The 26275-nt window shown below is 40.9% G+C and overlaps 1 protein-coding gene across 4 annotated transcripts in view; it reads right to left on the reverse strand.

The window, feature by feature from the left end:
- RALGAPA2 (Ral GTPase activating protein catalytic subunit alpha 2) overlaps window positions 1-26275 on the reverse strand; it is a 136466-nt gene that overhangs the window by 27900 nt on the left and 82291 nt on the right. For all 4 annotated transcript variants that reach the window (XM_037405406.1, XM_037405407.1, XM_037405408.1 and 1 more), the window contains one exon: window positions 22533-22660. In XM_037405406.1, coding sequence (XP_037261303.1) covers window positions 22533-22660 — 128 coding nt within the window. The remainder of the gene's footprint in view (window positions 1-22532; window positions 22661-26275) is intronic.

Here is a 26275-nt window from a genome sequence, read left to right on the forward strand (position 1 = left end):
TTAGAAAAGTTTTTGAAAATGAGATGTTATACTTTGGTCATTGTACATATGAAAATACACAAACACAGAAATATATACAAGTAGACTTACAGGCATGCGCGTATACCCTTCTCAGTATATTTTAACATTACTACACTTACTGCCATCACATTCTCCAAGTGCAAGCAAACTCGGCGAAAGCTGGAAATGACACCAGACTGGTACACTACCTCTTAAAAAATTCAAATGCCACTCAGCTCTGTTCCTCATCCCACTCTGTTATGTAGTGCACCTTGAGAAAGGGTACAGGTCACTGCATTTCCGGAGTCTGTATTTTCAAGCTCCATCACAGCAATATCAAAGTAAATATACAGTTAAGAATCTCCCAGGATACTGGCATACTCCAAACCATTCAAAACCTGAATGTACCAGCAATAACCTAAGTCATTCTCAGCTTTGAAAATCGAACAATCAGAGATAGGGGAAAAGGGAGATAATGACAGATTCGTATTTCAAAATTGTTGAGAACGGTTCATCAGATTTACAAGACAATTAAGTAACTTGCGAGGTAATGTCACCACAGTAAGTCAGAAGTCAACTTTTGTCTCAACATCACATTTAAATTATAAGGGAAAGCAAGCAGAAATTATCAGAATATTTCCCCGCACGTTCACTTCACTAATCTGGATGCTTTGGAAGCTGAAAAAGGGATAATTACCGACACCTTAAAGACGACAAGCAGTGCAGCGGCAGGGAAACTTGCAAAATAGCTGACACAGCTCAGGAGAGGAATCTGGTTCAGCTAGCTGTGCATTAATGCATCACACAGGGTAGTGCGCACCGACCCTTGCGGGCAGCTGAGCTGCAGAGGTGCTCCCTGCCGGCGAGGGGCTGAGGACGGCTCCTGCACTCTGCCATCCCACCCAAACCGCACCCGGCTCCCCGCAGACCCGTGCAAAGTGGGAGGATGTCCCTTCAAGCAACCTTGATCCAAACCCCTCCCAAAAGCCCTGAACCTTTCCCCATAAACTAGCTGGCCTTTTCTGTGAAGAAGCATCGCGAGTGCCTTCCCTGGGAGCACTACTGACCGCAGTTTTGTGAAACCGCAACGCTCCTCGCAGCGAAGCCAACGCACGCCGGGGCGTGATTAATGTATAACACACTTGCCACAATGCTCGAAGTTGCTCACTAATTTACCAGATACCTAAACATGCAGCGCTGCAGAAGGGCGAGATGAAATGATGATAAAATCACCCAGCAAATTTGTATTAAACAGGGAAGAGTTCACACTTAATTGTGTATTTGCATACGTAACTTCCAAGAGGCAGGGAGGATGGGCTGGCAATTGCAGACCCATAAATCAGCTGCGATTATACTCATCTACAAATTTGCTGGTGAAAGTCTGTGTTTCGAGTTTCTGAGCAAGATCTACAAGTGTTATTTATATGGTGCATATGTGCCAAGGATAAATCAGGAGACTGTTGTTATCTACGTGAAGACGAAACAAAAGGAAACGCCCTTCTTGATTTTACATAAATTGAAATAAAAATTGTAATTCAGTTTTTAATTAAAATTTTTGCCCACAATGAGTGTAGCAAGCCATCTGCTGCACCAACTTGCATCCCCCACACACACATCTTGTTGATGGGAGAATCTATGCCTTAAATGAAGGAGTAAAAAGCACTGTAAGCCTGATGAGAGGTGACGAAGGAACCACTCCATTGCTTCTAAGAATATAATATTCGGTGCATCGCTTGCACAAATATATTTGATTTCTTGATATTCAATAGTGATGTTTCCAGCTCTTCAAAATTAAAAAGTTTCCCAAACGTAAATCCTTGGAAAGTTTAATTTCTCTGAAAACACAAGATTTTACAAACTGTGAAGGAGTTATAAATGTTTACAAAATTATTTTTGAAAGAGAATATGTCATAAAGGATCTTAACACAAGTCTAGAAAAAATAAACCCAAATACCTTTAACCATGCATGATTTCTACCTGTCGTGGAATGAGTGCAAAAACACTGATTTCTAAGAGCACACAGTCCCACGGCCAGAGGGCTTTGTGCACACGAGTCCAGCCACACTGAGCTGCGGCTGAGCAGCACACGGACATACGGGATTCCTGGAATTTACTGGTATGGGGTTTTGCCTCCCATTGCACATGTACAAAGGTCACCTTTGTGCCTTGGATATAGCCAATGGACTAGTGATCTCGCCTTCAAATGCTCAGTCTCTGGTTAAGGGAAAAATCTTTTCAGATGAATTTATAATCATACCTTTTTTACCTACTAAAGGTTAATAAACCATCACTGTCAGTTTGATAAGAGTATAAGGATCAGGCAGCTACAACCAGAACAAAATATAATTATACAAAATAATTTTGCCCCTTTAGTTTATTATAGATCTTGTCATCATTTCTGGGACTAACACTAAATGGCTCCATTTCAGGTCTATTATACTTGGTAATTTACATTCATTACAATCAGGGATAGGTAACAGTGGGGCTTATTATCACATCCATTACGAGTGACACCCTTTGCAAGATGCTCAACACTAAATGTTACTTGTTGCTGCAGTGATACAGGCTGGGAAATTGCTCTACATTAGAGGATAGGATGGAAGAACAAATTAGAAAAAGACTACCAAGAAATCACTGGGGATTGTCCCAGCTTTAAATAATAACAACAATAATGACAACAATAAAAAGGGGGGGGAGGTTTAAAATTATAATCTGGCATTCATCACTGTGGTAGATATTTCAAAGCAGAGCAGACCTGGGGACTGAGTAAGGGATCTCCTGGGCGTGGGGCTCTAAGCAATAGATGCGACGTATTGAAAAACATCTCCTGAGGTCTGGCTTTGTGAACTGTGAGGCCATGGGAGTTCTGCAGCAGCTTCATTTCAAGCCAATACTTTGCGCTGCCCCCTCTTCATTCTGTCCGAGCCCCTAACTCCCACTCTACCTGAGTCCAGCAGTGAGCCCCAGGAGCGCGTTCCCTGGCTGGCAGCCATCCCCGCTCGTCGCCCCAGCCGCCCGGCGTTTGTTCCTCTGCGACAATCAGGCCGGCGCAGCACAACACCTGGTACTCCTGTCCGGGGCCCTCCTTGGCAGCTGACTGTGAAATCTCCCTGCCAGGTGGTTGCACTTCAATTACATCAGCTAGGCATTGTAGGGTTAACAAGTATCCAGAGGAAATCTTTTATTCATATAACACAGTATGCCTTTTGTTGATCTTTGAATAATGTTGCTTAAAATCCATTAAATTAAAATATTCTTTCAAGCACACAGCCTGCAACAGGTACAGCAGTACGTACCCACCGCTGTCTGTTCATGCAGCATTGTCACAGGCGCACAGCCCTGTCGGGAAAATTTGATCCCCAAAAGCAGATGATTAAGTCAGCATTTAAAACAACATTTCTTTCCCTGGAAGTGACCTCTCAGTAGGGGGAATGGATTCCCCTTTCACTGCATAGCTCAGCCAGTGTGCTTACTGTGATGTCTCTCCATTTCCCTAAAGGAGAAAATTAAAATTGTGGTGCATGTTTATGAAATCTGCTTTTTTTACTTATAAAGTGGGGGTGGAGGGTGACTGGGGAAGGGTGGAAGCAAAACTGAAAATGTAAGCAACTCCTTCATAAAAAGGCCAGTTAATGCAATAGTTTCACTGCTGCTATCTTCTGAAAGTTCTACTGTTTCTAAAAAAGTTTCCCCACAGGTTTTAAGGAACTCAGGTTAGCCATAGCCTTACCATCACATTTAATTGTGGGGCAAGAGGCGAGTTAATGACTGAGCTGTACGATATACTATTTAAACAACCAAGTTCTAAGTACAAGTGTAAAAGAAATTAGGGTGAAAATGGAGAAACAACATACTAGGGAGGCTGCTGAAGGACTGGCTGGCTACACAGCCCTAGTTGACTGTTGCTGTTTTAACACCTAGGAGTAGTCAGTTTTAAATTAACTTTTAAAAAAAGCGAGACTAAGACACAATCAGAAAACAGACTATTGTACACAGGTAATATAACGCACAGAGGAACAAGAACAGAAGTGCTGAAAACTGCCCCAAGACAGTACAAAAGAAAAGCTACTTCTGCTTATAGGAAGAAATTAGGCTACAGAGGCAATGTGAAGGGCTTTGAAAACCTAGCAAAGTGGGCAGAAAGAACAGATGAAGTGCCACCAGAGTCCCTTCCAGATCAGGGCATTTAGCCTGTGTTCTGAAATTAAAAGCTATTAAAGTGTACTGCAGCACTAGAGACAGGCTGGAGTTGGGCTGTGGAAGCTGCATGTCACAGGGGAAAGAGGTGGAGTGACCTGTCCCCGCAGCAAAGACCCCCCAGGTGCTCAGAGGATCAGGGAACACAAATAACACGGGGGAGAGCGTCAGTGCACAGTTCTGCTGCACAAGCAACAGGGTGTTGGCAAAGGCTTTACACTCCTGCCCATCCCCAAGGTGTCTGGGTTATGGAGTACGCACTTCCACCACGATGAGATTATGGCTGATTCACAGAATGGCAGCACTTTGTTAAAATGGAAAATTAATCTGATTTGAGGAGGCAAACGAGGGAGCTAGTGCTGCTGTAGGGAAAGCTATGATGTGGAACGGAAATCCCACACGAGAGTCAGAAGTAGCTTCTGCTCACGCTCCCTGTGAGCCAACACCAGGCAGGAAAGGTGGATGACAACTGGTGACAACTGTGCAGCTCAGGTCCCTTTCTCCAAGGCTATCTGAAAAACTGCATAAGAGCCCCTGGGTGAAAAAGCAACACTGCCATGCACAACCCTTTCCATCTGCTTCCTGACAGATCTTTTTGACACAACTCATTCTCCAGACAGCATGGAAATGTTCCTTTGTGTACTCTGTTGAAGATGACCACGGATCACCTAATGGGCTGACCCTTCCCCGCCACATGCCTTGAGACACCGTCTCCAGCTTTATAGACTGGGAGAAGGATCTTAACAAAACGTGTGTGCTGAGGAGCTAAATACCTGCTGCACAAGTGTGGGATGCCCGGGAGTCAGGCCGTTCCAGCAGTTACAGGACACGAAAGGTAGCCAGGCCGCACATCACAGAAACAGGCTGAGCAAAAACTTGGGAACTTTTCTGCTTCTCGGCTTCTGCTGAATCGCATCATTTTCTGAGTGTTAGCACTACTTCTTGAAGGCGGCGCTCTTTAAGCTAAATTTCTTAAGTTCTTAACTGCTGAGTCATTTCAGGTATTAAAGCAGATCATGGGGATCCCAAACAGCAAGGGGGAGAGCCGAAGATGAATTTTTAATGAAGTATCAAAGCTGGTGAAAGCAAACAGAAAAGGAGAATATACAGGGACGGTGACCGAGGGAAGAAGCTACACATCAGTAATGCTGCCACCGTACCTCACTAAAAATACTTCAAGTGCAGGCTTCTGTAATGTTCTTCGCTATTCAAGTTTTTGTCCAATTTTTGTTAAGTCTTAATTTTATCAATGAAATACCTGTCCAGCTATAAGTGTTCTGAAATAACATCTTCTAGTTAAAATATAATCATTAATTAAAATAAGAATATGAGAAATCATTTTGAACATGTGCAACTTTACTGCTTGATTTGTAACTTACTGGTTTTATAATTACAGCTTTTTGAAAGCTATAGTTTTTTACCACTTGAGAAACACAACAGGCAAATTTTCTGAATTTTGAGCAGAAAGCTGTTGAGCATACTAGATGACACTTTCCTACAATATCCATCAACAGAGGCTAGTTTACTGTTATTTAACTTACTCAAAACTCGACCACCAGATTTCCCCTGATTATAAAAAGGAAGGTTTTTATCACACAATTGTCAACTATTCTGTCTTCTACAGAACACTATCAACACTGAAATAACTCCTGCGCAGCTACACACTAACACTTCCAGTATTTGTCTTCATGAGGAATTCAGTGAACTATTTCTACACAGTCAATAACAAAAGGAGAATCGGTGTCTTTGGCAAAGGTAAGAGCAGCTATGAACAGCCCTTCTCCATGTAAATTTGTCATGACTGTGTCATGACCTACATCACTCCCCTGCTACTTGAGCTGCGAGTTGGTCCTGTGAGCAGCCTGCAAAATTTCATCCATTTGCTGGAAAATATCCACTGCAACACAAGATGAGGCCATCCAAATAATTTCACTTGCTAATTAACTTTGGAAATACGTTACAGCCTTCTCTTCAAGAGTGATTTTAACAGAATGCAGTGCTTATTGCACCACCAAGCTTTCTATTTTAAAACTGAATTATCTGAGTTGGTATAACAGCAGTAACACTTACACATGTAAGCGGATTATTTGAAATTAAGTATTTGGCTTTTTTGCAACATCTATTTTCAATAAATGCCTTGGCTTTGCCATGCTATTTATCTGTGCAGGCACACTGTTATCTGATCCCAGTGTATAATGCCATTAATATTATTGCATATTTATATTATGCTACCTTGAGCAAAGTTGGGCTACCAGGGTATTAGAATCTGCTTATATGAAGCAGATACTGTTCTGCAGCTCAAAACAATGACCAGCACTTCTGAATGAAAAGAGAGAAAGTGAACATTAGCACATCAAAGGCCCCTTTCTGAAAGAAGAAAAATTGCATGATGCACACTTTAATCTTTCTGACAATCTATGCATGGATTGAAGTGAATTCTATTTTTCACACAAATGTGAATGCTTGATATGAGGACATCTTTACCAACAGCAAAAAGAACAGAGAAAGGCATGCTAACGCACTCTTTGAACTTTTAAAATATGGATTAACATGCAATAATATTTAACAACTGATAGAATAACTTCTTATCTCTCCTAATAAACCCAAATAATATAAAACACATTTTACAGGCCACATACAGAAAAACCATTATAAATATTTTACTCTTAAAATAAATAATAAATGCCCAAACAATTTAATAAATTAGTAGTAAACAAAATACATGCAATATTAAAATCTTCATGTAAGTGTCTATTATTTAAAATCAGTTACCCATCATAGAACAGCCTGAAGTGTAATTCATGTAATTAGCATTTCTGTTCAGCTTACTAAGGTTAGAACGGGACCTGTGCTTATAGGCTTAAAAGAAAATATTGCTAAAATATGTATTTTTATTAATTGTATTAATATAAATATGTATTACACTAATCATGTTCATTCTAAGTGCAGAGAATTCCACACGTAGATCTTGCATTGCAGAAGAGTTGTGCCAATCAGCCCAGAGAAGCAAACACCTTGGAGATACTCAGTTTGCTCTAGACAGCTCTCTGCTCAGCAAAGTGTACAGAGAAGCACTTCCTGAAAACGAGAGCACATGCCAACAGCGCAGTATTACCAAATGCTGCAACACCACCTCAGTGATACAGCAATCCATAGCCTCTCCATCAGATCATTACTTCTTGCAGTGTTAACACCACAGACTGGGATCACTCTGATTACCTCTTTCCCACTTAGGCAAAATTTACTTTTACTCTGCTCCTTTAAAGCAGCAGCTAGAAGGAGAGTACCAGTAATAACTCTTCCAGTGCTTTTCTTCAGCAGATACATGCTCGAAGATGGTATAGCAGCTTTGGAGGATTGCTGCAAGGTAGTTACTTGGGGCCACATGTCCAGATGGGCCTGCATCTGCCTGCGGAGGAATGAGAGGGAAAGGGAAAACAAGTGAAGGGCAAGATGTTTCTCCCCTCCTTCCTTCATCAGGATGCTCTGTTGGCTGCTAAAATTTCACCAAGCCTTTCTGTACATTTTTTTTTCTGCTGACGTGTTGAAACTGCTGAATCCAAATACTTGCAGAGAATGGGAAAGGAACTGCATAGAAACAACATCCCAGAGTTTTTTCATGTAAACACAACTGCATCCTCGTAATGATCAGCTTGTAAAGGAATGGCACAACTCTATAAGCAAGCATTATTAAATGCACATGCTGAATGAATTTGTTCCTCAAAAAAAGCCTAATTCATTTGGTTATGACTCAATCACAGCCAGTGGAATGACATCTTGGAAGAACTTAAGTAAGATCAGTCTTTTTGACTTGTAGAACGTCACCAATGGAGAACGCGAAGGCACCACAGCTGAGCCTCACGCCTGATACTTTGCACAAATGGGTACTTTCCTAAACAAAACATGTGCACTTCCCAAAACGCTTGAGAAAAACCATATTTTTCTCGCAGATAGGTCAGCAACCTGAAAGTTGAACTACCTCAGTTACAAAAAGGAGGAGTGGACCACATTTAGGTTCACCTAAACGGACCGTTAAAGCGTGGGGTCAGTGGTGAGAGGACGGGTTAGCATACAGAAATATTGGAAAAGATATTAAAAACAACTGTTTCAGAAATGTCTCTTTTAGGGCAATGAAAACACTCAATGTTCACATTTGTAAGGTCAGAAAGTGGACAGTGGCATGAGGAAAACCCACGACAAAAGATTCACATGGCCAAGAACTGCCACAACATAGAAAAGTTTGCCTGTGCCTTTCCCACGGTGCTACAGAACAGTACTCCGAAGGTACAACAGAAACCAGGGGCTCTTTTTAGTTATTTCACAAATAATATCTGAAATTTAGAAGGTAGGCAATACAGCCCCACACCCAGGACTTTGATTTCATATTTTCACATATATTCACTTCTCCAGGATACAGCCGTACTCAAAGCACCAGCTAAAACGCATACTGGGGGAGGAAAGAATGACTGGACCAGACAGATGGTCTGCCTTTGGATGCTGAAAAGGATTTTGAGGGAGCTGAGTAGGATGACTTAATTCTTGTCCTGAGTATTTAAGGTAAACAAAGATCAATCCAAATTAGGTAAAGCACAACTACAGTACTGCAATACCGTGCCATATATAAAAAAAGGGCAACAAATCATGAATGCAAAAATACCTTAGGAAAAAGGGTCCTTTTTCTCTGTTACTAATCTCTCTCGCTCCAAAGTCAGTCACAACAGTAATCTGACATTCACCTTCAGCACAACTATGTGACTACACATTCTTAATACACAGAAGTGTTCTAAGACTTTTTCAGAAACACTCAAAGTTTTTACGATCTTCTGTCCTACCGTTTTCTCGCAATTCTGGACCATTGTTACAATACTCTCTACAATAACTCCAACAGCACTGGTGAATTTCACTCCATCCTAAAATCTCATTATACCGAAGACTAAAAAAAGAAAGAAGTAACAAACCCATCTCAGTCCCAATGCTCTAAACGCAACAAAAAGATGAAATACAAGGGGAGGAAAATGTGCGTTTGTATGCATCTCATTTCTAGTGTTCCTCCAGTAAGTGCTAAACTGAAAAATGAAACATTTTGTTTACTGGTCTCTGTGTATCTTCTGCAGCGACTCAAGGGAAGATTAAAAATTGTTGGTTCAGGTGTTAAAAAGAACACTGAAATCCATGTGAGCCTTTTATTTGTAGACATCAGTTTTACAGATATTGTAATTGACATGAAAAATTGAAACTAAAATCTCTCCACTTTGCTTTCTGAGATCCCCGTACTTTGTGTTGACTTTTGGGATTCCAAAATGCATGTTGCTGTGGCATTTTAAAAAAAACGGAAATGCTGGCATGCAAATCCTATTCAACAACTTGAGAATACTAAGGGCTTTTACAAGGCAAAGAACATGTTAAAAGTTCATTAATTAAACAGTGCTTGTGAACAGATGGAAAGGCTATCTGGGCTCTAATTACTGTAAGTTAGTACAGAGGTTCGCAGACCTTAATGAGGTTCAATAAAATGAATGATTACACATCAATCACAATTAGAGAAACCTGTAAGATGAGCGGAATTATCATGGCAACAAGTCATAAAACATGGGAGCACAAAACCCAACAGGCTCTGCAAAAGCCTGTAAAGAAAACGTTTCTGAATTAAAACAGTTCTTCTGGATTGGAATGATTCCCCTCTACTGCAAACCCCATAAAAATGCTCAGTAATCTAACTATTAAGGGTTGCACCGTCCCTCTCTTGACATCCGGGAGGACTGATTAGCCATAGGGGAGTGCAGGGCATACAGTACCTAAAGGGTTAGCAACAGTACAGCAAACAAGGGAACAAGCTAAAAAATAACCAGTTATTGAAATGAAGAGAATAGGAAGCCTTTGTTGCACATTAAATAAAGACACTGATGTTTCTTCTTATCTTCCCAGTGAAATGGAAATGTCAAACATCAGGTACAGACACTGTTTTAAACCTAGTACAATCAGAAAAATGCAGCTGCATGGAGAACTGTATAGCTGAGGTTATTCAGACAGGGTGTAACTGCTATTCCTACAACTCCAAACCTTTAAGAAACATGGGAGATTTATGTAAAAATTAAGGACAGAAAAATAATCCCAGCCACTTCCATTTTCTACTACTGGACCTGCCTGTGGGAAACAGTGTTTTCAGAGCTTCCAGTTTCCCAGTTGTAACAGATGCTGGCAGTGGGGAGAGGAAGGTGGTAAGATGGAGACAAATTAATAGTAAGGGGAGGAATTCATTTCTGATATGTGAAGCCTCTGAACATCAGCTTCAGTACCCGATCCTCAAAGTAACAGCTCTATACTTCTATCATCTTCTCTGTACTGCTACACTTCTAATCACCTCCAATGGTGTCAAGTCTGGCAGACAGCGCCCTCAAAAATTCCTGAAGTCAACTTTCAAGACAGGGAAGTTAATTTGAGTCACAGGTATGGCACAAGTTACAGTAAGATCTTTCAGGAACAAGAGAAAAGAAAAATGAATGTATGCTAGGTTGAGGTTATTTTCTGAAGTTTAATGACTTCACTTTAATGATGCTGCATTTTTAGTATCAAGACTTTGCAGTAATGAAAAACCAAGCTAACCCCAAGTTTGTTTGTTACAGTGATAACACAAAGATTTCTAAGTGAAATAACAGGTGCTTGAATGACACTACTTTGCCCAGCCTAAAGGCAGGCAGGAGAATGCCTATTTAAGGAAGCCAACAAACTGTAGGCTAGCAAGGTTTTGTAAGATCATCCACATTGTTACACAGGTGAAAATGAATGAAATGGTTAATCCTAAATAGGTACAGTAACATCAGTTGCTTGGCAGAAGTTACAAGTACAGGTTCTCAAAAAAAACCTGGCACGGGCCAATTCAGAGAAAGTATTAAAAACCAGCAAATTAACTCGGATTTTTTTTTTTTTAAACAGAAAATGCTGTACATGTACTAGCCTGTTACATGGCATTAGATTTAAGAAATCATTAAAATCCACCTGCCCCTGTTTACAGACTAGAACCCTGACAGTCAATCTTACTGTGAAACACACACAAAAGTATGACACTGAGGAAAGAAAAAATACAAATTAAATACACCAGCCAGTAAACCCACTATGAAAAAGTGGGTTTCTCCTATTCCACTCTCTTGCTGTCTCCATGTTTATGTCCCCAACATAATAAAAAAATCCCCAGCAACAGGATGGCTTTAAAATTTTTTCAAGTGCATACAGAAGGAAAGCCTTTCCTCTTTAAAGAATGATACAAGATCATGGTGCTATCCATTAAAGTAGGTTTTATATAACAGGCACAAAAATTAGGCACCTCATCCTCTTAGTATCAGATGCACAGAATCTGTTGTGAGTTGGAAGAGTGTCAGGAGGTGATGCAGTCTCACCTGCTCAAAGCATGGTCAACACAGAATTCAGAAGCTCATTCTTACGAAAAGAGGAAGAAAGCAATTAAGAAAATTCAAAGCTAAACCTAAAAACATTTTTCCTGTTTAAAAAATTATTTCTTAACTTTTGAATGAAGTGATTGCAGCATGGAAAACATACTCAAGTCAGGTTCTCTTTAAAAGAGGAAAAAAAAGAAAAATTTGAAAAATTGTATAAACCCATATTGGTGATTACACGTCTGTATTAATGCAAGCATCTGGGTTGTTGCGGAGACGCACATGAAAATGCCTGTGTACACATCTAGCTGCCCTTCTGCGTCCTTTGCGCCTTCTCACTGCCTGCGAAGAGGCGAATGCCCAGTTTCAGGGACACGGGAACTGCCTTTCAGGATCAAAACTGCAGTTTCCGAGGTCGGCACCTGGGCTTTGGCCACAGTGAGGATGCGGTGCATGACACCGGATCCGTTGGGAACCCCACAGCAGGTTGGTGTGGAGTCACCGGCTCCACAAAAGCTCTCAAACTACCTCCTAGTAAAACCAGGACTTCTCTTTAAAAACATTCCCTGCAGGAGCATTAGCCTTGCTAAAGCACTGTCCACAGAGGCCCCCCGTAACAAGTTGCTCATGGGGAGCCTGAGCTGCCGAACTCAGCCACCTTCATCTTTCACCGCAGGTCCCTTTGTTCCTTTGTTGAGATGGAGGGTGCGGGGAGCTTCCTGCTGCGCCGCCTGCTCCCCTCCCTACCGCTCATACTTCCCTTATGCTTTTTGTCTTGTAACAACAGTAAGCAAGCCTCAGCTTTTCACTCTCTCTTCTAACGCGTCTTTTCATGACCTATATAATTCCACATTCATGCAGAGTACCCATGTGCCATGCAACCAGGACGTGCTTTAGTTTTCTCTGAATTTTACAGATCGATTTGATGATTACACTGTAAAAATTAAGACACGTCCTTTCAATCTAAATTACTCGGGGTAATTTAACTTGATTTTATTAAAATGTAGAAACGATCACTGTACTTTCTGCACAAAGGAATTAGACTGGAAGGTTAAGAATCAGCATCAGCGATACCAGCAGCTCCCTCTAGTTGGAAAGCGTATTATTTTTCTCCCTGAACAGCTAGTATATAGAAAAGACAGCCAGATATTACAAGCTTCTCACAATAAGCGGCTTAGTAACTTATGCTGCAATATACAATCATTGTAGATGTACTAGCTACGTTGCTTTGATTCTCTCTTAAATGAAAGTAACTTTTTATTGTCTATGCTGCCTTCTGACCATTTTTGTAAGATGTAGCTGCCAAAAAACTAAAAATTGCCCAACATTTGGCAATTTATCTACACTGGAGCAAAAAAAATTACTGTATGTTAGAACAGTGATTTCAAAACTGTGTTTTACTGAAATTTTAATTGTTAGAACTTGTGTATGCTTTAAATAAATATAGGGTTTCATATATTGATCCAGAAGCCACCTCCTTACATTTCCAAGGCTTTGAAACCAAAGAAGAGGCTTTTTAGCCTGAGGGGTTAAAAGTGTGGGTGTGGAAGTGGGCTTTTGTTAGAAAAATTAGCAATGCTATGAGTCATTGTGCATTAGCGGCAGAATAGTTTTGCATCTTGTATGAATCCAGACACCATATGCCATGCGAGGGCCTGTTACTTTATGCAGTGCCGCTGCGGACGGGCAGCCACGTGGGCATCCCCAGCGGAAAGGCTGTCTGTGCACGGCAGCGAGCGCAGGAACCCGGTGATCCGAACACGCTGGACATTGTCGGGAGCAGCAGGAACAGCTGGTAAGCTTGCAGAGCTAGCAGAGCTAGCAGGGCTAGCAAAGCCAGCGCGCCACAGCGGCGGCGGCCAGCCAGCATGCTAATGAGACAGCGAGCGCGCACAAAGCCCGCCACAGAGGGGATCGACCCCATGGCTGGCAGGTCCTGTGCAGCCCAGATTTTGGAGATTTTAGCCTGTTCCTCAAAACCTCAATGCCGCGGCTCCGCTGCGCCCACCAGACTCCCCAGTGCTGCAGCAAGGGCTCGGGGCCGGGTGCCTTGCTGCGCTCAAATACAAACATCATCTCTTTCTTGCCAGCAACGCAGCAGAGTGGGCCAAGGCAACAATCCTTAGTCAGGCGAAACTCACACCGACGGCAACGTGTGCTTTGTCCCTGTGAGAATTGCACAGCCTGAACTAAAGTCCACTCGGATAAAGCTCCATTTTCTTCTTTTTGTCACCCATTTCTGACAAAAGCCAAACAAAAATAGCCCAAGGAAATCCACAGCGCAAGTGAGTGTTTAAAAGCAAGTTTCCAAAAGCTACAGAGGAGGTTTTAGCCACACAAATCCCTTCAAAGTTAAAAGGGGCGGAACAGCAAAATCATCAAAACTTACTTTCAAAATACAAAGAACACAAACCCCTTTAATTTCTCTGGTGTGCATGTGAAAAAAAAAATCACCAAAAAACCCCCAAAGACTGAATGAACTACTTAGTAGTAACCTGAACATACCAATTTTGCTTCTGTCAGTCTGGAGAGCTTCTCATTAAACACAAGCCACAGTTCTTTAATGCAACAGAAAACATAAACCACAAAGTGATAGCTGTTCAGACCTCTGTGTATCTTGAAGAGAGTGGGAGCTTGAGTTCACACCTTACTATGAAAGGTACATTTACTAGTTAGTTACAAACAAAACACCAGTACCACACTGACTCAATCTTCATTATTGCAAGTTAAATTGCAGGCAGACTTCAACCACAGACCTCCTAGAAACCCTTTGGGTAGGGCATGATTGCACAAACAAAACTGCACTTCTGATGAACTTGTTTTATTTTTACAGACAACAACAGAAACACTGATCACTGTCAGCTTGACCCAACTGTTGGCATTCCATGAGCAATGCCACGTGGACTGCAGCGAGTGATGATGAGTGGGGCCAGTGGGTACAAACCTCAGAATCCCTTGCTCACGGTGCTCTTTGCAGACTGCCAGAGAAATGTATTGAATTTTGCTTGGGAATATATGAAGAACTAAGTTATGCTTTTACAGATTTAACTGGATAAATATTACTCAGAGCACTCTTAAGACCAACAGTGGTACATGAACAGTTTTACACAATCAAGTTTGATTCAGCTCTAGGACACAAGTTTAAAGCTGCACTTAAACCCCCTAGGTTTTTGCAAAATTATTCATGAACAAATAAAATATTACTGATTAAGAAACGGAATAAAGAAACCAAGTGTTTCATTCAAAGGAGCAGCTTCTCGATGGCAGAGGAGAGTTAGAATTCAAATTCCCAACTCCCAACCCTGATCTGCTGCTTATGCTTTAGCTACTACGCTATTTTCAGCAAGATCATGACTTTCCAGTCTCTGGTTAGGGCTAAAGAGGTATGTCTGTGTATTTTAGGAACCTTGTTTTAAATTAGTGCACATGTATGTGCACTAATTAACTAATTAACAAATCCAAAGCTGAGTTTGGTGGAGTCCCCCCGCATTTCTGACATACATCACATAGTGAATTCACTTTTAATTTTTTAAAAAAAAAACACATTACATTCATGATGTCACTTTGCCACAGGGTTATTTTTGGAACTACCCATTAAATCACTTCGCAAATACAAGCCCTTAAAACTGTTGGGGTTTATTTACTCTAACTGAACAGCATGGCTGCTGCACAGAGATCATCATATGGCGGGGCAGCAGTTTGTGCCATGTAAAACCCTTCTACAGATTTAGCTTGGGACTTTGTCAGCAACCCTCAGTGATCTTCACAGCTTCCAGCCGTAGAGAAGAATAACGATGCCCCACGCTACAGCAGAAAAATAATTCATACTGTTGACATGCAAACTTCACCACTGTCTCCCTTGCCTTTGTAAAATGGTGATGCTCACCAGCAGTGTGCAGTAATGCATATACAAGATACATGTCTAGCAAGAAACTATGACAGGGAGAGGTACGTACAGCCACATGCACACAAATATATTAATTTAAAACAATTGTGTCCATACATCACTCAGCAGCATGTGAAGTTTAAATCTGCAGAAGCATTATATACTCTTTGTACATGAACAAGCAGGATGCAGTAGATTTCTCTGCAAGTCTATGAAGAGCACTATGAATAAAAGCTGAAGAGCCGCCTCCACAATCCCATGTAATGCCACCTAAAAGCTTTGCCTCGCATGACTTATTACAGGCTGGAGCAGATTAGAGGCATCGATCGCTGCCTGGAGAAGGTTCTTGCTGCGAGGAGGGAAGGCAGCCGCAGAGACAGACAGCCTGGCCATCGATCCACTCCAGCAGGGAGCTGCACTGCAGAATGAAGGTCAGTGCTGCTTTACACCACCCTGTACAGCCACGGCCGTGTTCATCAGCGTCCCTCCAACTGCTGCAGCGGGACCAAATACTTCTGTCTGAAACTCAAACCCTCGCACGAGGGTGGTTACAGCAAACCCCCAGAAAAGCGAAGGATGGCAAGTTAAACCTGCTGCTCTCTGCAGACAAAGCAGCAGAGGACTGACTACAGACAGACACTCTTGCGAGCCAGAACTGATCACTTCGGCAGAAAACTGTCAGATGCCATGTCATATAAATTGTCACAGCTCCTGTGACACATGCTTTAGAATTTCATAGTAATTTCTAACAGCATCTATATAGCTTGAGGGCGTAAGTTCTTTGGATGAAATAAAGGGAACAAATTGCAAACCCTTCTCTAAAAAGAGTAACAGGCTTTCTATTTTATTTTCATGGTACAATCAAACTCCCCTTTTTAACCAAAGCAGAGTTCTAAATGCAAGCTCAACAAAGCACATTTTGAAAGGGACACAAAATGTGTTTTCAGGCATGTGATGTTACATGCACCAACAAAATACATGACAGCCATTCACACAGTTAAGTCCATCATAGCAAGTATCTTTCTTTTTTAGTCTCTGATAAAGCAGGTAAGCAGATCAGTTGCTCTACTTTAAGTTAATCAGACATTGGCTTAAAGCAACAAAAGGAATTAATTCTAAATTCAGAGTTGATGTTCTTTGCTTAATCTTCTTGATTCGAGATACAACATACCAAGATAGTAGATGTGTTAGTATCTGGATGCAATACAAGGAAGCGAAGTTATGGATATCTTGTTTTGTTGCGTACTTAGATGGTCTTTTGTTTTTGTCCTAATGAAGTACTTGTTGGGTATAGTTAAGCAGGCATACCATATTCATTGCAACTTTAAGAGTTGTTCATGTATCAAATTACTTCTCCAAAGCAAGGGCTGTGTTTTCTTCTGGCCCACAAACAGGACTGCAAATCGTAAGTAGGGAAATGGTGACATCCAGTGCTCAGATATTATGTAAAGCATATGCATCCTCATCATGCCCTTTTTTGTTTGTTCTAATGCACAGACACCTTCAGTCTTTAATGCATAGGTGCATTAGCATTACGTTGCAGCAAAGTACTACGAACATCCACCACAAACAAGAAGAATTTAAAACTCTTAACTTCAGGTTTTCTCTTTGAACGAACAACTAATACAAACAACATTGGAAACAGTACCACAACCTCTGGTAATTTTTTATTTTTCTTCTTACCAGACTAAGAATATTTAGGACAGCCCTTACATAATTCTGTTTATATTAATGAAAAAGGCAGAAGAAGCACAGCTTGTATTAGAGATCTGTTACGATTACACATTCAAGAACACTTGCACAGCTACCTGGAATGGACAGTTCCAACAGCAAAAATAGGGCTGACACACATGAGTCTGCATGCCCACTCCTTCAGTTATTTCTTCTTGCCCTGTAGAGTAATGCAGCACTGTAGTCAAGATGCTACAGAAGATGATGAAAAATACACAGGAATGAACAGACAGAATAAGAACAAACCCCTTTTCCATAAGACCAAACTAATTTATCCTAAAAGTAAGATTGCTTAAAAAGACAATAAGAGATGTTAATTCTCAATAAATCCCAACAGGAACTAACTCCCTATTTACTCATTCACAGGAAGATAGATGTAGCTTACATTGCTAAGAAAGCAATTCAAAGACTATGAAAAATCAGCTGAGAATGCAGGAGAGAAGCCAGCTGGGGCTTGCACATAGGGACATTTTACACCCTCCCATAGGCTGCTTACAAAGAGCTGGTGGAAGCTAGGGTAACATTTCAGACATGTCAGAATCTCTCTTACTTTTCTGCAAATTCTGTTAGTGAGACCAAGTAGGCCTGTAAGTATGGTAGTTATTTGAAATAGTGGAAGAAAGCGGTTAGATACTACAAATGGCATCAAAATAATTTTTCAACTAAAAAGCAGCTTTTTTCAGTAGCAGAGTGGAAACACAGAGGTACAGGCATTTACATTCAGGTACACGGGGCCCCTTCACAGATAATGACAGCAATTCACCAGTTTGCTCTTCATCACCATGGCCATTTTTCAAACTCTGAGAAGCTTTTCTTGCCAGTAAAGAAGCTCAAAAATCATTGCTCCACCATACACATACAAACCAGGTCTGGCACAATCTTTCAGCCAATGCAATTTAAAGAACAGCTGTCTTAATTGCGAAGGTAATTTTGCATTACAGGTTTTTTTAAAAATTATTTTTTAGAAGTTGATGATAAAAGATGTAAGAATCCAGGATGTTTACCTCTATTGTTATTATCAAAACATATGCGATGGGAGAGAATAAGCATCCCGGGTATGAAATTTCTCAAGTAGAACCTGAGACCAACTTGCAAATCTCTAAACAAGAGCAATTCAATTCAAGGAGCAGGGAAATTACTCCATTTTGAAAGACAATCTGGATTCTGGGTAGTCAAAATTGCATTTCCCTATGCATTCCAAGGGGAATCTTTTGCTCAGACATCACCGTTCCCAAATCTCAAAAGTCTTTTGGGGGGGCAACATTAAATTATGGACGAACCAATGTGCCTGACATCTGCAGACTTAGTTACATTTTCATATTTGGAGGTTTACTAGTACCCGAGCTTAAAAACAGTCAGCTTGAACAGCAGCTGTAAATCAGACCCATAAGGACTGAAATACAAACCATGTTTTCCACATGCTCTCCCACCCCCCAAAGTATTTATCTTTAAAGATAAGACCAGCTCCCAAAGATGTGCACTATTTGCACTACTGCAGCTTAGGGCAACAGGGACTCCAGAACATTCAGGTGTTCAAAAATCCTTTCCAGCATACAACAAATTTAAGCTGGAAGAAAGCACAGAGGTGCAGTTTTGTATCATCAGTCCTAACATTTTTTGAATTATTCAACGCTACTGGAACCAGAATAGACCCTTGCTTAGAGAGAGGGTCCTGCTCAGCCCCATTACAATCACCAAAGCACTGCAGCCAAAGCACCAATTACAAACACACTGTTTTTCATCCCTGCTCTCCCCTCCTAAGGTATTCTCTGCTTACAGACAAGCATTAGTCTTAAATACTGACAATTAGCAACCTCTGCTTTACTTGGGCTTAATTAAGAGGAACTTTAGTTTTTATATATAATTATTCATCCATGAGATTCGTTGCTCCTTCCTTTCCCCAGCACATAGAAAGGTGACTTTAATGCTCTCAAAGACTTGCATAAACATGTGTTTTCATAAAACAATTTTATTAAGTTTAAATATTATTCTTCCTTGTTCTTATATATTTTAAGCCACCTTATTGTTTATGATTTCCCTAAAATACACAGGCATATTTAAAATAAAAACTTGCCTAAAAAAGACTGGTGAGGCTGCTGAAATATATTACCTACACTCAACAGTTACTTAAGGGTGGTGAGAGCACCAATTAGTATGGTCTGCAGCCTCACAGACTCAGTGCCGCATTGCACGAAGAATGAATGCACTCCTGAAAAAATGATTATTTTCAACATGTACTAATGCATAATCAACCATGACCATGTAAACATTGCAGCAGCTACAGAGACAACCGAGCTTTAACTGTTCAAAAGACAACTGAGCTATGCATTAACTACCCTCATTTTGCTCCTGTGTAATGCCATCGCAGGCCATTTGATGTATGCAAGGAGCTTGTAGCCAGAATAACTTTAAACTAAACTTTAAATACAGGTAATTATTTTTTAAGGAGTATTTTTCTTGCTCTAACAAATTCCTTAAAACAGAAACAGTTACATAAACATAAAAAATGGATTTAAAAGATAAAATTCTAATGTGGTCTGCCATAGTTACCTTCCTCATTTTCAAAGAGATTTCCAACAGAAAAATGTATTTGGGTACAACAGTGGAATTTGTGTCATCATGACCCAGCGATTACAGTGCACAGCGAGATTCTCCCGCGGCCCTGCGGTCCTGGTCCCCATGGAAACCGGACTCGGATATTGTCCTCCACTTGCTGGAGCACCGAGACTTGGGAGCCTTTTGTGCCTGATGAGATTTCTTCCACAACCTTCCAGCAACAGACCCTATGCTTCCTCCTGACTCTTTCCTAATTGAGATGCAAATTAATCTCTGTGGCTGATTACACTTCCCTCAGAGCCCCTGACAAGTGCAGCTGTAACCAGAGTTTACAGACTTTCCAACAAGTGACTTCAGCTGTCACTGCTGGCAAGATGCTGCCCCAGCTCCACGGCACACGACCCCGCGCAGGCAGCGCTTCCCATGGGCCCCGCCACCAGCTCATTCCTCTTGCACCTTGTGAGGCCGGAGCGAGGGTACAGGCTCTGCTCCAGCTGGGGTAGGGTCCCAGCAGGTATTTCACTCCCTGCTGCTGCTCCAATATGAGCACCACGGGCTCAGTGCCTTATCACCATTGAACCATTAACACCAACTGAAGCATTCAATCAATTTCTAACCATGCTTGAATCAAGAAAATCTTTAGCTACTAATCCTTATTATGGATGCTGACTCTTAACATGACCTGTGTGACAAACAGAAGTGGCAGACTACTCCTCACCTCTGCCCCACACAAGTTTTCCTGCAGTCACTCGAACTGGCAAGGTTACATCTTTGGTGCCACCAAACATTACCTGTTACTTTTCCACGATTGGTGCTTTTTATTTCCTTCCTTCTATGGCAATTTTTTGAGTTATTCCACCTTTGAGTTATTTTCATGTCCAGTCTGACCCAAATTGCTAAACTATTTCATTTACTGTTTAAATCGCTGGCTCTGCTTCCCTCTCAGTTAGCAAAGCAAACACCAGAGCAAAATCATTCACTGTGTGTGCACCCTTTGGGAGCTATAGAGCAGTGTTACTGCATTGGATAGACTCAAACAACACCTTTTACGCATATATTCATTCACATGCCAATTTCTGGCTCATTAAGAATTTTAGTACATCTGAAAGTGTTTCATTATCTATGGTAAAAGTTACAGATAGCTTTCTCTCCCACTCCAGGGTCATCCTGATGGGATCTTCCCACCACATTATCTTTGCCCAGTTTCAGAAGTCTCAATCCACTTTCATTTATCAAACAGACAAGCAGCAGTTGATTCACTACAGATATCGTTGCTGCAAAAGCAGGCACAAAAAAGGAAGAAAAGAATCTGGGGACAGATGCTGTTTCAGCTAGACCTCAAACATATGCTGAGAAGTGGCTTGTGCTATCATATTTGTGCTGCTCACGTTTCCCTGGGGACAAGGAAGGACCCTGAGAGACCCTGTTGGAGAGTGCAAGCACAGCAGGCTGGTGCACACTGCTCACAGAACGTGGAAAGCCAAAAGATGAGCAGAACCAGGAATCAGAGGACTCCAGGAGTGAGGTGCTGGGACAGCAGTAGGAGTCAACAGGATCTCTTCATTCTTATGACCGCTGTTCCTTATGTTAATTTTACTACACTGCTGTTTTATTATTATACATTGACTACTGAAGCACATGGATTAAGCTAAGTTCTGCAAAGAAGAATTTTATCAATTAGCTAGATTTCTCTCATGAAACAGAAGTGGAAAACTTGGCAAGTTTTGCATCATCTGCTAAGTACTGCCATGGTTTTGCAGCTGATGTATTGCATTCAACTGCTTACACAAAAGCCACCAACGGTCTATTTTAAACCAAGTCCACAATGAAGTTGATAAAATACTGATTTATTTAACCACAATGCTACTTCCAATTTCTGATGACTTTTGCAAAGTCTACCGGATAAAGTTTAGCCTTTTCAAAAAAAGCCCAGTATTTTGTGGGATGTTTTGTGGTTTTAAAATGTGCATCTCTAATTAATCAATGTTCTTTCAAAGATCAAAAAATTTCATTTGCAAACTCTTTCTCAAAGTTGTAATACGATTAGAGAAATACTCAAATCAAAAGCTCCCCAAAGAAAACTCAGCAGTATGATTAACAAAGCAAGCTATAAAACGTTTCTAGCATGATTACATTATGAGAAAATCCTAGAATAACTAAAGATTACTAATAATGCTGTTATCACAAGAATAGAAGCCCATGCTGCAATTCCTCTAACACAGAAGCATACCATCTAGTTATCTTCCAGCAACTGTTAGAAAATATGTTCTGAAAATGCCCAAATACAGACGTAGCTGCAATGAAACCGGAATTCATGAACTGAAACATCCGTATCTGAGCCAAATCCCATCTGTCTTATTAATGTAATGAGTCCAAGTAAAGTCAATTGGACGACTACTTTGAATAGCAGAGCTCTGCGTATTAGCCTAATATACACAGTAGATAACTTCTATTAGTCTGAAAGAAAATAGAGTATTATCATTACTTACAGTTCAAAGCATCAGTGTTAAGTCCAAGTCCACCACCAGCAAGACCGTCTGAAGCTGCTGGTGAGACCACTCTCGTGATGTCACGATCTTATTTTTAAAACACTGGATGGCAGCCAGGTGTGAACAACTGAAAAGATTGAGCTTGACGCGAACAAAGCTTTGACCTTTTCCAATGAAGTCACATGGGAAGGATTTTCATTAAAGCCTACCTCTCCACAGAAGAACATTCAGAAGTAAGAACCCTACCAAGGGGAGCATCGCCCCAGTGGGAGGAAAGGATACAAGCTCTGGTAGAGCGGGATGAGTGACTTGACGGCTCTGCTGGCATTGATGCACGTGGCACATATGAGGCTTGGCAGCAGCTTTGCAGTCACGATTGCTCCATTGAAGAGAGGACCAAAAAATGGCACCTGTGGACCCCAAAATAAAAACACCACATGAAAAGCTGAGCCAAAGGAAGCTGAAAGGCTAGTGTAGGGCACGGGAGAAACTTCCAAAATCATAATCAGAAACAACATGCCTGACTTGCAAGGGCTTTTCACAGCAAGGCATCTGCTGCTTAAGAAAGGTGCCAGGGAGGCAAGTTTCACATGGTCCTGCTCTAGACAATGAAGTTATTTGGTTGTGTTACAAGTGTCAGTTCGCTCTAGGTCTCCTCTCTAGATCTACAACGAGACTCCTCCAAGTCCAGCAGAACACAGAAACAAACCATCTCCATGAGCTGTAGCTGCAAGGCCACTACCAGCCAGGTCAGCACAGTCAGTCAGGTGGTACCCTTGCTAGAACAACACACTTTGTCTTGCATTATATTACTGATGTTCGGAATAACGAACATCAGAACCACTACAGAAAACTAGTACGTTATTTTGCCAGATAACAGCATGACCACATTGCTTCCCACACTGAAGCTTCCAGTGTGGTATTAATTCCCTGATTTTTTTAAGTTTGCAAGTCTTCTATAATTGCCATCAGTATACTTTACATGGATATGCAGCATGTTTCACAGAATATTCAACTGGGTAAACATGAGCTTGTTATGCATATGAACAAAATTTGTCTATTAATTTGAAATCAATATTCCATTTTTAATAGATATTAAGAGCTGCCTTCTGTTGTGCCTCTCAACAGGAGAAACTGATTCACTGGCTGAATCTGACATTGGTAGGAATTTTTGCAAAGGAGTATTTGTTTCAGACCATCCCCTGTAAACTCCTTCCATGGACTTCACTGGAGGGGGGTGGGTGGGGTGGTGGAAGTTGAGTTGATCTAAGATAATGAGGTCTGTGGAAAGCAAAGGAGATGGTGGAAAACCACCACCTCTCAGAGGCAGTGCCCTACAACCGGGTCTGGGACAGGCACAAACAGGTCTGTCCCAGCATGGCAGGCCAAGCTGTTAAAATGCTGTTCCTTCAGGGTTACCTCCAGAGGAAACCACCATATAATGTCATGTGGTGACATATGGCTCCTCAGATAAAGGCTATACTTGGTAAGATAGACACTTCATAGAAGTGAAAAACGTCTGGAATTGCATACACATAACTGATTTTTCCATGTCAAACCCAGAGAATTTTAATGCTTAAATATATAATAAGTTTTAGTATTTACAAGTAGGTAAACTCATTTCCCTTTCACAAACTCAAAATGGAAAAAAAAAAACCCCAAACACTAACTAATCAACCAACCACCAAACCAAAACCCCCAACCAAAACCCTAAACAGAAACTAGTAGCAATTATCAATATTTAAGCTATGGATTTTTTCCATCTGTACAGAGGCTTATCACATAAATAAATACCCTCTATTATTCTTCTGCAACTGCTTGTGGGTGACTGTGACAGTCATTCAATAAATGGACAAAGGAATAATATAAATCCCTTGCATCTAGGGAATTCCTCTAATTAGAAGTGGCAATGAATTACTGAAGAAATTTGGTTTTAATATAACATCTGCAAATGACAGCTGTCTTTTCACACAGTTACTTTGTCATTCCTTTACTTAAAATAATTACCAACGCCCCCCCCCCCCCCAAAAAAAAAAACGCACCCAGATTAGTTTAAGATGTTTCCATAGTGGTTTTCCCTTTCATTTTTTTTTAATGCTAGCATTACTATCCAGGCAGTTGGAAAGAAAGGTGACAGGAAGCGTCTATACCCACCTATGTGATAGTGTTCTAGAGCACAGTTTTTCCTCTTTAAGCAATAACATTTCTAAATGAATTTAACACATACTCTGTTTAAAAGTATTGACAAAAGCAGAAAAAAACCTGGAAAACTATATTTTTATGTAAGTACAAATAAGGAGGTTAAGTACACACTAGCATTAAAATTATACCAACATACAAATACCAGCTATTTAAAGTCAGATCAGCACTTACATATGCCACTGTACAGGGAAACTCATTGTCAGGCTTTTTGACAAGCAATTTTTGCTTACAGGACTTTGTTTCACTGTTTCAAAACCATCTGGAGTCTAGGGAATGGGGTAGATTTTCTTAACACAGTATTCCAGAATTTATATACGTCAAATATAAACAAGGTGTATATATTTTATACACCATATATATGTGTGTGTGTATATAAATACAAACACATATATACATACACTCAACATTTAAAAAAATATTATTAATAATCTTTTCAGTGGGGACTCTCCAGCAAATTTATCAAAAATACCTCCAGTCTGTCTGGCGTTTTTAAACAAAAAGGTTAACAATTATTTTCTCTGAAAGTTTAATAGTCAAATGCCAATAAAACATACTTTACTCTAAAATTCCTTTTAAAAACAGAAAAGTAGGCTAATCAGAGCTGAGCCCCAAGAACTGAAACCTATCCTTAGCATCCCTGAACTCTGTCCCCACAGCACAGAAGTAAGAGCACAGTGGGTGCTCTTCACAATGACTTTCATGAAAATGGGAAACATGCCTTTTTTCAAGCATGTTTCGAATAATTGAACAGATTATTTCAGGATCCCAGGCACACTGTTTGTCAAAAAGCACACATTTTTCATGACACAAAGTTGGCATACACTGGCAGATGGAAAAAGAAAATAATGCAATAGATAGAAGTGACTTTGTACAAGAGCAACCGATTTAACATTACCAAAGAAAAAGTGTAACCTATGTAAAATGAGAACCAACAGCAGCGTTTCCCCAGATCAGTTCACAGCTTTCTGCTGTGTGGAGCTAACTCTCCGGAGACCTGCAAAGGCGTTGCTGCCATGCGTTAGGCTGGCAGAGGCCTTGCTGTCCCCACCAGGCTCCAGGTCCGCAGAGCCCGCTGCTACACAAGGAGCACACAACCGGACCATACGCCCGCATGGACACAATGCTCAGAATTATTAATTCCCGAGCAGATCTACTGGCCATGCCAAGGGTCATTAAAGTCAATGGAACTCGCATATCGTCAGCTTCCATCTGTGTAGGGATCTCTGCCTTAACAAGAGTTTGAGGGGGGAGACCAACTTAATGTGTAGGGACATGTGCCCTGCTCAGTACTTTTCTGTAAGTTGGTATTAAAAACCCATTTGAGGAAAACAGTGTTCTGAATGGTTACAAAAAAATATACTATGCTTTGACAGGAATCAATTAAAAAAAAAAAAAAAAGGATAAAGGGAAGTATCCCCTTCCTTGAGTACTCCAAATGTCAATGCATGTTATCCATGAAGCAAAAAATTAATATTCAGCACATTGCAAACACCTGCTTCATTACAATCCCCCCCCCCCCCCAAAAAAAAAAAATTTCTATTACATGCAGTAAAAGTAGGCAAGGTTAAATAAACCTTTTGAGCACAAAGGCTTCCCCTCTATAGCAAGCAGCACTAGTTAAAAGTGGGGAATGGGTAAATTATTGTACCAAATGGCTGAGAATTAATCTCTGATGACTAGCTGCAATCTAACGAGGCATCTGTGTCCCAGGGAACCCGCAGTATGTCCCTGGCGGTATGTGCAGTGTGTAGAGTCTGCCTGGCATTCTTTGTCCTCTTTTACAGGCAGCTTTTCGTCTCATTGTTCAGAATATCCTCATGCAT

This window comes from Falco rusticolus, chromosome 12 (assembly GCF_015220075.1).
Source record: "Falco rusticolus isolate bFalRus1 chromosome 12, bFalRus1.pri, whole genome shotgun sequence".
Classification (NCBI taxonomy): domain Eukaryota; kingdom Metazoa; phylum Chordata; class Aves; order Falconiformes; family Falconidae; genus Falco; species Falco rusticolus.